Below are 13,453 nucleotides of genomic sequence, written 5' to 3'. Positions count from 1 at the left end.
TATAGGGTAAACCAACCAGTGAAGGAACATTTCATATATATTGATTAAAAATAAGAATTTGAAAGTTTTTCTTTAGATTGACTGGTAACAATAGCTTACTGCCAAACAATAGGAAGTCATCTAGCAATGTTTTGGATTACCTGGTCAAATAGACTTCTCTGGAAATATTTTTGAATTTGTTATTATTTCTGCCACACCTTGTTTCTTTGAAAAAATTATAAGATGAGTGTTTGTATTTATATGTTTGAAGGGGAGCTAATTGCATGTAATAGTTTTATTTTTCTCACTGTGAAAAAGAGTTTTCTCACTGTGAAAAAATATAGTTATTGAAGTTACGTTTTATTTTTTTTAAGCATCATAGCATTATAAAGTACTGAGATAAGGGGGTGTTTATTCACTGGGTCACCAAACGATGAAAAACCAGTGAAGGAACAAGTGTTCCTTTACTGGTTTTTTTTTCTAAGTTAATGAAAATAAAAGATAAATTTTAATTTTCTTGTACCTTTAGTGATGTTCCGCATCAAAAGTATGTTAAAAATACGAAAAACAACTTCTAACCAGTGAGGGAACAGGCATGTTCCTTTACTGGGCATAGATTTCCCAGTGAATGAACAGTATGTGTTAATATGTTGACACTTTAATTTGCAATTCATGATTACAAAAGAAAGTTAACATTTTCCAAGTATTTATATGTTATAATTTCAAGAATAGGCTTGTTTTTAAATATTTGTATGGCTTATAAATTCATATAGAGCATTAAAAAATAACCAAAATTAAGTGTTCCTTTATTGGGTGTTCATTCGCTGGTAAGAGTTGTTCCTTCACTTGTTTTTCTTACAACTTGTTATTTGAACCTCCAAAACTTTAAAACAATATTATGTAAGTTCTCTAAAATTTTTTTACATAATTTGCAATTAGTAACGAATATGTTGACACTGTCATTTAACTAAAATTACGAATTTAGAAATTAATATGATTTTTTAAACGGCAAGCGAAGCTTAAGTGTTCCTTCACTGGTTATTTTACCCTATTAAAAGTTATATGTTGCATGTAATTATCTTTGAATGGGCGAATTTTACAATTGTGTACAAATTTTTTTAAAGAGCTTGAAAAGAAAAAGTAAAATTAACATTAAGGGGTTCAAACTTTGGACCGTTCTCCTGACCAAACTATTGTAACCATATTTCCCAGATTGCGGATATCCCCAATATTTTGGGAGTTAGAAACCTATAGGAAAAAAGGCACGTTTTTGTAACTGATTTCGTGACTTAAGATATTGTCCGCAATAATTAATTAGCATATTTGAGGTCACCCCCTTGAATCATTAAAATTGAGTTCTAGAACGTGAAGATCCGATCATTAAATCAAAAGTTATTAAGGGTGGTCCATTTTTTTTTTGCCCACTGTACAAGTTTAAAAACGTTATATATATCAGGGAATTGCATAAATGTTGAGTCAAACTTCTGGGGGAATTAAGGCATATCATTAGGATTAAAACTGCATAGAAACTCATGTTCAGATACGTCACACGCCGATAGGGGCGCTTACCTATTATGAAACTGTTTCTTCATATGCTTCCGACTAGATCATAATAGGAAAACGCCTGTTTCAAGACGTCACAAAATACTTTTTCCTTCTTCAGCATTTATATTTATATTGAAATCAGCGTCAAGCCAGTAGTTATAGGTTAATAATGAAAAGAATATAAAAATAATTTAAATTATTATGACGTAAATACATTAAAAATGACTGCAAATGAAAATAAAAAGAATTTTAAAAAAATTAACAAACAGCAGCGTTCGCCATAGCAACGCATGGAATGACGGCGCATGCGCACTGTTTACTATTACTTTTAAACACAGTTGAAAAGTGTGACGACGTCCAAAAATAGTGCGCGCCATAAAACTCAAAACAAGACCCTTTTTGCCAATGGGTAAAAAACTAGCGTGGAGAGAGAAATCGATCGCAGATTTAAAATTCCTGAATTAAGCAAGTTTAAGGATTTTTATAAATGCATGAAAAAAAATTTCCTAAGTGTTATTAATTGATTTTAATGATTTACATTTAGGTAGAAAAATCTCGCTGAATTAGAAATTTTTAAAAAAGTTTAATAATTTTATTTAAGTATTTCAACTATTTGTCTAATTTAGATTGGACAAATTCTAAAATATTTAAAGAAAAAATAGTGGAATTATAAACTGCAAACTTCTTTACGGTAAAATAGAATACATAATTTATAATTATAGCTTTGTTTCGAGTTTTAGGTACTTGTATAGAAGCTTTTTTTATTTTTTACTTCCCTTAGTGGAAAAATTACTAAATGCACGCTTAAATTTTTTTGAACCCATTTTCCTTTTGTGGATTGCTTTTATCTTCAGATAAATACGAATTTAGTTGCATGGAGTTATTATAGAAACCTTTTATTCATTTATTTTAATTCTTTCGTTTGGTTTTTAGTCAGGCTCAGTTTATTCGTTTTTCGTTCATTTTATTTCTCACTGATTCATTTGATTGTTCGATTCCTCTGTGTAATCATTAAAATATTTCATATAAATAAATGTAATCATTTAATTTTATGTGTAACAATTAAAATAAAAACGTTTAACATAGCAACGTAAAACATTTCACTGAATAAAACAGATGAAAAATGCCTGAAAGGGATTTGGACTATTTTGATAACTGATTCAGTTAAAATTAGTATACTCGTTATAAAAATGCACACATTTTACAAACGTTGAAAATTACGTCGAAAACGTTGAATGAAAACTGGACAGCTTAAGACACACTGAAAAAAAATTAAGAAACTGTGATTATATACAGGGTGAGTAAAAAGAAAAGAAAACATTAAAGTATCTCTTGAAACATATTTGATTAAAAATATGGAACACATGATGAGTGATACATTTTCCAAGGATACATTCAAAGGTGCCCAAACACAACTGCCAAACTAGAGCACCAGTAATCAACAGGTGACCATTACACATAAAATGGCCACAGAAGTATGAATCTCTAATCACATAAAGTGGCGACTTAGTTTCAGTTCTTAACATATAAAGGAATAAAATACATGGCGATTTGCACCGGTTCAATCTTAAATTTATGTTCTATTTCGATCGTTTTCCGGGATTTTTTTCCCTGCAAATTTGCACGTTTTTGAAATCCCGATATTTATGATGCGATAATATGACACGCGAATATCTAATCGCTCCTTTTTATTAATCACTTTTTGAAAGACTTAATTTTTGATAGACTGTTGAACAGCTGACCCAATTTTTTGTCTACGACTACGAATGTTCAATTTCGTAGACTTTTGATTTTGAACCCAATCGCGAAGACAAAGGAACTCCTATTTCAAATATCGGGCGAGATTTACCTTCGTGAAGGACTTTTTGATGGAACAAACCAGCATATCGTTACATGGAGTGGAAAGCCACGAAACCCTCCCACGGCTACCCTGATGGCAAGGAGACTCTAACCCATGATCCGTTTACCACTGAAGATATTTTACATCAGCACTGTGGTCGCTGCGAGCCGGGTGCTTAATTCGTATCGACCTGCCATCGTTGCGATTCGAACCCAGTTTATCTCCTTGGAAGGCGAACGCTCTATCCCCTGAACCACCACGGCTCTGACTGTACAATTTATCAAAAATTATCAATTGCTTTATGTATTTAGAATTATCAATTTATAAATTTATGGCATACAAATAACATGTGCGCTGATTTACTGCCCGATGGAATGCAGCTGCAGAGTTGAAATATAACTGATTGAAAGGGCCATTTTCATTTGTAAGCTTAAAGTGAGTTTTTTTTTTATTACTTTGAAATTCTAATTTGTTTGAAATTTATTGCAGTTTTTCATTTGCTTGGAAGTTATTGTATAATAATACAATAAACAATTTTAGAGTCTTCTCATTTGAATACTTTTTAATTTAAACTTTAATAGCTAGGACACAATTTTTTTTTTTTTTTTTTGCAATCGATGAACGAAGCAGTATGACACACAGATCTATAATATTTCATGATCTTAAAAAAAAGTATTTCCACCAAATAAAGTAAGCAAATTATAACTAGCAAAATACAGAAGCGAAATAAGTGATATAAGCGACAAACAGTAGCAAAATGGGCAATAAGTTTATAGTCAGAAGAAGAAGAAAAATTCTAATTGTCATTGATAATATTGTTCATATATATTTTATAGAAGTGTAAACATTTATTTACTGTTTAGGCATTACAAAATAATTGTTGTCTAAGTATAGACTCACTTTTCCTAAGTATCGCTCCCTTGCTGAGGAATCGTGTCGAATCCATGTAACAATCGACTTGTACACTATTTCTTCAGATACTACGTTTAGTTGATCGCTGGCTATTAAATCGCGAACCTAGAAACAAAAACACACCTTCATTAATGGTCAAGGTGAACTAAAAATGTTCATTCATTCTATTGATATATTTGTGGGTTGGTTATTGCAATTACATACATTTGCTAGCTTGTGTACTCAATTTAGGCTTATAAACCTTTGTCAATTAGATAGATAGCAAAATACAAAGAAAGACAGCACGAAGATACATCTAGGGTGGCAGCGGGATTCGAACCCGCTACCTTCATGCCTTGCACAGCGTTTGCCTGGCGATACCACTCAGTCAGGGAGGCCCCTCTGTGGGCTTGTTATTGTGATTGATTATTTATTGCTTTATTGGAATTACTTACATAATTGTTAACCGAGTTTGTAGCCAAATTGTTTGTCACCATATCTTTCCAAATTCAAACAAATATCGGTTTTGAGGCGCATTTCTCCAACTCACACAAAGAAACAAGCAAATTGGATGCATAACAGAACCGGTTGAACCCCATTCCTGCCTTCGAATATCGACAAAAGTTAAATAAAATATTTAAATAGAAAACTTAAACCCTTCCCATCACTCGTTGGGCATTACACTTGCTACCTCCTCGCTTTTATAGTATTTTGCTAATGCTCAGTAGTCGGTCACCGAGGTCCCAACTAAAGAGTGCTTTTTAATTTGTATTTCAAATATAAAAACGGAATTAACTCTAAGATTTTTGGTTAATGTGATGTTGCGAGCGTTTTCTATAGATGGATGAGTTAGGTGGTACCAGCACTATACCACATGTGGTGAGGTTCATTCAACGGTATAGTATTCGGTGAATGTACGGTATTCGGTGAGTACACGGGAGTATCCGAACTATTGACTACGGCATTTAATGTTGATCCAAAGACAATATCGGCACATACAACAAGCTACATCACCACAATTCAGATGGTAGGTAAGTAGGTATTTTATTTACGACGCACTAAAGCTGTACAGTGGACTGTTGGCGATGGTGTGGGAAACACCCTTGAAGATAATCCGAAGACATGCCATCACAATTTTGATCCTCTGTTAGAGGGGATGATTCCGTCATTTGGGTGGTAGTCAGCACCACCAGGTCAGCAAATGGTGGTCACTATCAACCGGTTTCCACGCCTCTGTCCTCTACCACGCATTCACGTGTAGACTGTGCAAGTTCTGAAACTGTCAGTGACATTGAATTAGAACCGACTTCGAAGCACTAAGGTAAGAACTGATAAGATGCAGTCCGCTTTAGTGCAAGGTAAACAGCTGTAGTCGAACTTTTTCCCGAATTGTGCAAAGCTAAGACCAAACCCACCACATCAAATGTTCGGCCATCGCGTAGATGGACTATTCAAATTTCGCCACATAAGTTTAATTCTGATTTAAAGCTTAATTTTATTTGCTGTAGAAGCCATAGTAATCGTAAAACAGATTTACACAAGAGATTTTGGAAGAAAAAAAGTTAAATGGTAGTGAAATTTTACTTTTGAACATGATACTTTATTAGTTTTTAAAAATTTAGAAGATAGTTATAAAAGTAAACATGTTTCAAGCCCTCATAAATAGGAACCGTTTCTCAAGACTCGCTGAACATGAATGAGGAGAATGGAAGTAGTTTAAAACAGAACACGGAACGTTATCAACTGAAAATGAAAGGGAAAAGCCACTGTATCCGAAAGTAAAAGAGAGAATGAAAAATAAAACAAGGAAAACCGCAGTAGAAGAGAGAGGTAAAATGTATTAATAGTAGGCAGAATTCTCTTATTAATGTCCTCTAGATCGTAAGACTTGATTCCTAGTAAATCTCAGAAGTCAAGCATTCACCATTGAGCTGTCAGTGAGCGGGCGGGTGACCATTTTGATCAGCCAGTGAAGGGATCGAGGGTGCGTATCGGACCTTGTTAAACTGTTCTACCGTAAAGTGTTCAACTTCACGCGCACATTGTCGGGCTTCCAAAGCCGATTATCTATCCCTTCTGCAAAGTAAATTATGCTTTGCTTTCTGTTCAAAATTTTGATCATACTCAAGGTCGTTTCCTAAATCGTTTCCAATAGTCCATTGTACAGCTCTAGTGCGACCTAAAAAAACTACTACTATTTATCAAAAAGGTCATGGTCTCATAAGTATAATTCTGATTTAGAGCAGAATTTATAATAATCACAACATACATTTTTTGAGTAAAATAAAGTTAAAGTTACTTCGCAAAAAGGTAAGAGTAAGAATTCTTCAGTGAGTGCGACCTCTTGAAAGTTCTGGAGAGCGTATTTGTGTGACTTCCTGTGGAGTTCTTCGCACGAATGAGCGTCAGCGAAACTCCGAATTCCGAGACAATTCGAGGGATGCAGTTGGCGCAATAGGAACTTGCAACAAGCCTCTCGGACACTTTGTACTTGCAAAAGACTTGCCACGGGAAGTAAAACCTGCAAAGACAATTGATTTCTTTGAAATGGTAAAAAAATATCCTTCACACACTTCAAAAATAGTTGATGCATAACAAACGCTAAAGGGGAAAAAACTAGTATTGAATATTTATTTCATTTTGTAACCGTCGTTGAACAGTGTACTCATTTTTTTGGGTTTACGAATATCAGTGGTAAACTCCGTAGCCTTGTCATTTTGAACCCAATCCAGCAGACAAGGGAAGTTATTGATCAAGTATTGCCTTCGTGGAGGATTTTTTGATGGAGCTAACCTGCATTTGCGTTAAATGGAGAAGACAACCACGAAAACCTCCCACGGTTAGCCTGACGGTAAGGGACTCCAACCCATGATCCGTCTACCGACCCGGGTTTCAACTTCTCATTCATCTTTGTTATTCTTCCTTAATAATCGACATTTTCCATGAAAAAATATAATTTAGTTTATAATATATATAATTTTTTGTGAGAACAATTTGTTAATATGCTGATCGTAACAAAATAGACAATTACTTGGGCTTAAAAAAACAATCAATTAAGCTTATAAAAATATTTAAAATTAAAAATACAGAATAAATGCCACAACGAGAAATAAATAAGAAGTAATTTTACAGCATAAAGACAACTAATGCGACAAATTGGAATGTAACAATTTATGTAACAAATTGGTTGAATTGGAAACTATCTCCTCTCTCGAGATATTATAATTTTCAAAAAATTTCTGTATAAATGTTGTGATTTATATCTGACAGCATCTAATCTCTTTCTCTCTTTTTTTTTCTTTAATTGATATTTTTTTTTTTTTTTACAAATTACAAACTTATTGCTAGTTTTCGCTCGTAATTTATTGTCGGTCTCTCAGACCCTTGAAAGCTTTAAAATGTATTGATAATTATGAGAAATCGCATCATCTAAGCGTTTCTAAAGATATTCGTAAAAAAAATCTTCGAATAAATGATCGGTAGCTAAGATTTTTCAAGACTACGGAAAACTCACTTTTCTACCAATTTAAAACAAATTTCTAGATATATTTACAATATAAATTGCTTTTCAATGTTTCTCTAGCATTTAGATGTATTTCTTATAAAATGAATTGTAGAAATCTCAAAAAAAGTTCCTTTTTGGATATGGCTATCAACACTGTCAAATCCCTGGAGTATCTTTACTGAAATTAATTTTCGTGCAGGTATTTGTAACTGGGGGGTGTTGAATACAGTGAGTGGCGTAGCAAATGAGAGTTTGCCATCGTAACGATCGACCATGTCTTGATGAAAAAGCATTTTTTTAGTTACAACATATTTTTCGGAAACCCAAACTCAAAACGATTGCCAAAAATGCGTTTTTTACTGAGAAAAAATAAACTTAGTGTTTGTTAAAACATATTTTACGAATGTTTAAAAAAAAGAAGCAGAACTGCGTTTCTTTTTTGCTTACTTGTACATTATCTTCTGAAATAAGTATTTCGCCGGTATATGCAAAATCGACTAAAAGTTGTAAGGCTCCGGGATCCACGTCATGCATGGTAATTGATGTCTTGTCCTTTTCTGACATTTCACCTAAAAAAATTTAATGAAGAACAATATTCTTAATTGGGTACTTGCTGCTCTAGAAAAAGAAGATCACATATATCCACACATGTGACCTACGATGTCAGCGTCAGTTGATCGTTTGAAAGCAAAATGGCGTGTTAAAAGCTGAGTTAAGTTTTTCTCCATTTAAGTTAAATTTTAATTAAAGCGAAGTTAATTAAATACAGTGTCATATCACTCATCGAACTTGTTGAGATAAGTTATGTTTTTTGTTTAAATTTGCATTTAATTTAATATCATAAAATGAGTTAGATTTAAAAGTTGAGAAGAGGTTTGCTTGTTTTGAGATGCTTGCTTTTTCTTATATAACTTTCAACTCTAAATTAAATCATCGATCTAAATTAAATCTCTTACTAGAACGTGAGGTTAAATCGTCAAAAAGAGTTGTCTGAATAAGATCCTCATACAAATATTTTGAACATATTTTTATGTGCCTATTTGTTTCCTCTTGAATCAAATATTGGGAGAAATTGGACTTCGTGGAGGTCTTTTTGATGAAACTAATCCGCATTTGCGTTACAGGGAGAGGAAGATTACGAGAACTTCCCACGGTTAGCCTGACTGTAAGGGGACTCTAACGCATGATCCGTCTACCACTGAGGATATTTCACGGCAGCACTGTGGTCAATGCAATCCGGATGCGGAATTCGTTTCGACCAACTATTACTGGGATTCAAACCTGGTTCATCTCATTGGAAGGCGAACGCTCTATCTGTTAAGTCACCACGGTTCAAGCTTTATTATTCCTATCTTAAACCTATTTAAAACCTTCATTAAACCTGATTTAAACCTATCTGAAGAAATTAACGCCCTGCAGTATTCGTATTTATCGCTAATTTCAGGAGAGGATAACGAGACAAAGTCGATGATTTAAAAAGAGCTTAGTATAAGGAGACGGGGGCTGCACTTAATTCGAGGATATATCCCCCTTACTGTTTCCCATTTTTCTTGTTTCCTCCTATCTCCAGGATCCTCTCTCCTGAAAGGGGAAAAGAGGATAAGTGTATCTCATTTCCCAAAAAAAGAAAATTCCTACAAAAAAAAAGTATTTGCAATTGAGCGTGAAGATGGGATTCTTTATAATAAATTGCACATACGTTTTTTTCCCTTAGTAACTTTCAAGAAAAATCAATACCTTATCGTTTCGTTGCTTTCACAACACTTACTAATGGAAGCGCCTATAAGTTTTCGAGTGTTAACTGCATTTAGGTAATTTTAATTCCTCTTTTGCTCTTATTGACATAAATTTTGATTTGCCTAAGTTCAGAAAAAGTTCTTGTTCTTAATTTGCCACTGCTTTGAATTTTTTTTATTCTTCAGTAGTTGAATATGAATCTGAACCCTCATAAAGTTTTGTACTTCATTTGTTACAAGAATTGTAAATATTAATAATAAAAGTGGTTTTAAATGAGTAATCCGAAGAAACTTAGATTTGAAAAACAACAATCGCTTCAAAATACTTTTATTAGCATCTTCATTCTGCAATATTTTGAAGTTTTTAAATTATTGAATAAAAGTTACGGAACCTTACGTACCTTGGGTGTAAGAACTTAAGAGAATTAGCAGACTTGGTAGATTATCTCTAGAACTACTTGACCGATTTTATTGAAATTTGATTATGTACATACATTGATACAATACAAAACAAATGATCATTCAACAAATGTGATACACACGCATGATCATGCATAACAGTCGTTGGAGTCGGAAGGTATGAAATTGCCACAGAACAATTGCCACGGGAAATGCTGCCTTATTTCAAGTATGAAATTATGCTGCAAGTCCTGTATATCTGTAAGAGGGTACCATATCAACTCATTTTTTTAGTTTATTCTGCAACCGCTGATACATACCTTCCGACTCCAAAGAGAGTTACGAATTTGCAGACTCTACCAAGTCTGCAAATTCGCTTAATTTCTTACACCCAGTTCACAATAATTTCTCGGTGAAAAAGGGAAAAAAAGTGTAGGATTATGTACTTACAGTTGAACATAGCATGAAAATAGGCACTGCATGCAGCGAGCACCACTTTGTGAGCAGAGATGATGTCGGTGCCAGCGAGGAGGCTCACGTCGCACAGTTGTCCCCTCTGTCTCATGCAATTCATGGCCAGGAATCCATTGCCGTGATGGTCTGGATTGACGTGGTGAACGTGGTGGAGACGCACGGCAGCCGCACTGCTGGCATTCATCGTGTCTATCACGTCCGCCTCCATGTTCACACGGCGACGACTGCAATGCAGAAAGAAACAAAATAATATCATGATTAAGGTGATCTTCAAATCTTGAGGACAATCCTCAAATTTCAATGATAGTTCTCAAAATCTTTCAAACTCTTTAGGGACAAAAAATGATCAAGAATTTTAAAATGTGTACTCAAATGTCTTCGTATTTTTTTTTCGAAATTTTTTCTTCGAAAACTTATACTCACATGTTTGCCACGATTACAATGCAGAAATAACATTTATTGCTAATTATATCTTAATTAAGGTTACCAGATGTTTTCAAATCTTGAAGACAATGCTCTAATTGCATTGATTGTAATCAAAAACTTTCAAACACTTAAGGGACAAAACATTTTCCCAAATTTTAAAATGCGTCCTCAAATTCCTTCGAAAACGTATAATCTTTTATTTATATGCAATAAAATGCAGAAAAAAAATCGAAAAAACAAAAATGCATGTTTTGTTTTTTTAAAAAAAAAGAACAGTTTTGTCTTACAAAGAATATAAACGAAACACAAAAAAGCATCCTAAAGGATGAAAACGTCATCCAATAATTTTAGCAAAAAATGAACAAATTTCAAGAATTATATACACTTTACATGTCTTCAAATTCAGAATATTATATGATATAACAGCTCAATAATTAAATAAAGTTTGATAAAGATGGTTAGTTATGATTTAAAAAAACAACTGTTGCACCTATAGATTAATGGTTTTTATAAATTTTTAATTAATTATAAATTATAGCTTCTAATAATTAATTTCTGTTAATAGTTTCTATATTCATTTCTATAAATCAGGCTAAACTAGATCAGTTCACTTTCAGCTATCCAATTATCGTTTGCGTCCTCTGGTTGCTAGCGGAAACAATGCATTTCGGCTTTCACTTCTGTTGCTATTAGCAAGCATAAGTAATTGCAACTCAAATTTTGGTAATCTTAATTATTTATGATATTTAGTTATCCTAATTCTTGTTATCTTATTTATGATTCTATTTCGAATTTAGTAGAGTTCACTGCTGACGACTGCTACACAGAAACATTATTTATCGTACGCCATTTCGAATATAATTTATTTCGATGCATACAGTGCGTAAAATAAAAAAAAAGGAACACCTTGAATAACTTTTGCTACTAATCATTGGATCTTTACGTTTTAGGACTCAATTAGAAAGGTTCAAGGGGGTGACATCAAAAATGTTAGTAAAATAGTGCTGACGATAATTTAAGTTTCGAAATCAGACACAAAAACGTACTTTCTTTGAATGAACATACCTTTTTTTCCGACGGATTCGGATTTCTGACTCTCAAAATATAGGATGTAGCTGCAATCCGGAAATATGGTCGCAATAGTTTGGTCAGGAGACCAATTTAAAGTTTGGACTCTTCAATGTTAATTTGACTTTTAGCGTATTTCACAGTATTTCGAGAAAATTTCAAGTGAATTGAAAAGTTTTGCACATAATTATAAAATTCGTTCTAGACAATTCTATGCAAAATATATCTTTCAATAATAATTTATAATAGATGAAAAAATTTGAATTGTAAAGTATCAATTTTTTTCATCATTTTAAAGAATGCAATTTTAAATGGCAAAATACAACATTTGAGTGAAATCGGTTGAATAGTCCCTGAAAAATCAAATTTTAACAAAGTCGTATTTTTAAAATTTAATTTCTCTGGAACTTTTTGACCGATTTCGTTCAGATTTTGTATTTTGCCATTTAATACTATACTTTTTAAAATGATGTAAACAATAATAAACCTTACCATTCAAAATTGTTTTGACTATCATTAAACAAAATAAAAATATATTAGTTAAAAGTTATATTTTTAATGGAATCATCTTTGGATAAACGAATTTTATAATTGCGTGCAAGATGTTTTCAATTCGCTTAAAAAGTTTATTAAAATTTGGTGAGATAAGCATAAAAGGTGCCTGGACTTTGCACTGCTGTCGTGAACAAGCTATTGGGGCCATATTTCCCAGATTGAGGCTACCCCATATACTTTTATGGTCAAAAATTCGAATCCGCTGGAAAAAAAAGGTATTCAGAGAAAGTAGGTTTTTGGGGTCTGATTTCGTTACTTAAAATATCGTCTGCTCTTATTAATTAGCATGTTTGCGACAACCCCCTCCAGCTATGAAGATTGAGGCCTAAAGCGTGAAGACCCAATCATTAGATCAAAAGTTATTCTGGGTGGTCCGTTTTTTATCTTGTGCACTATACTTATTTGCAACAATATTAGAAATGCTCAGAAAATCAGACTGAACTAGATCAGTTCACTTTCAGCTATCCAATAATCGTTTGCATCCTCTGGTTGCTAGCGGCAACAACAATGCATTTCGCTTTTTACTCCTGTTGTTATCAGCAAACAATCAGATATTTGCGACTCAAAAAGAAGTGAAGTGATTACGCATAACCCTATGATTTAAATTAGATTTAATTGGAGGAGCATCCATGGCAGAGTGGTATCACCCGCCAAACGCTGGGCAAAGCGTGATTGAATTTCGCTGTAACCCTGGATGTATTCTTAGCGATGTCCTTCTCTGTATTGTTCTATCTGTCTTTCTATTTGACAAAGGTTTATAAGCCTAGATTGTGCACACAAGCTTGCAAATGTATGCAATTCCAATGAAACAATTAATTGGATACCTGTAAGCGATGTCTAACCTGATTTGCTTCTGAATCGCCAAATGCCACGATTTACCTACGAGAACGTAATTCACAGGCATCCAATAGACCAATGGTAGTCGGGCTACTGAAGCGGAGGTGCCATCCCCTCAGCAGAGGATCAAAATTATGATGGCATGTCTTCAGATCATCCTCAGTAATATTTCCCAGACCATCGCCAAAAGCCCACTGT

At 33.5% G+C, this 13,453-nt stretch overlaps 1 protein-coding gene across 3 annotated transcripts in view; it reads right to left on the bottom strand.

The window, feature by feature from the left end:
• The window catches only part of LOC107436731 (kelch-like protein 17), a 91,102-nt gene that overhangs the window by 36,467 nt on the left and 41,182 nt on the right, over window positions 1–13,453 (bottom strand). For 2 of the 3 annotated variants that reach the window (XR_011637533.1, XM_071184559.1), the window contains 3 exons: window positions 10,346–10,593; window positions 8,208–8,329; window positions 6,555–6,776 (listed from right to left, as the gene is read on the bottom strand). Coding sequence is in view for 2 of the 3 variants with exons in the window: in XM_071184559.1 (XP_071040660.1) it covers window positions 6,555–6,776; window positions 8,208–8,329; window positions 10,346–10,577 (576 nt within the window). In the remaining variant the exon portion in view is untranslated. Of the gene's footprint in view, window positions 1–4,264; window positions 4,382–6,554; window positions 6,777–8,207; window positions 8,330–10,345; window positions 10,594–13,453 lie in introns of all 3 variants that reach the window. The other variant, XM_071184560.1, reaches the window with a different exon arrangement.

The sequence above is a fragment of the Parasteatoda tepidariorum genome, chromosome 8, assembly GCF_043381705.1.
Source record: "Parasteatoda tepidariorum isolate YZ-2023 chromosome 8, CAS_Ptep_4.0, whole genome shotgun sequence".
In the NCBI taxonomy this organism is placed as follows: domain Eukaryota; kingdom Metazoa; phylum Arthropoda; class Arachnida; order Araneae; family Theridiidae; genus Parasteatoda; species Parasteatoda tepidariorum.
This window is presented reverse-complemented; position numbering and strand designations above follow the sequence as displayed.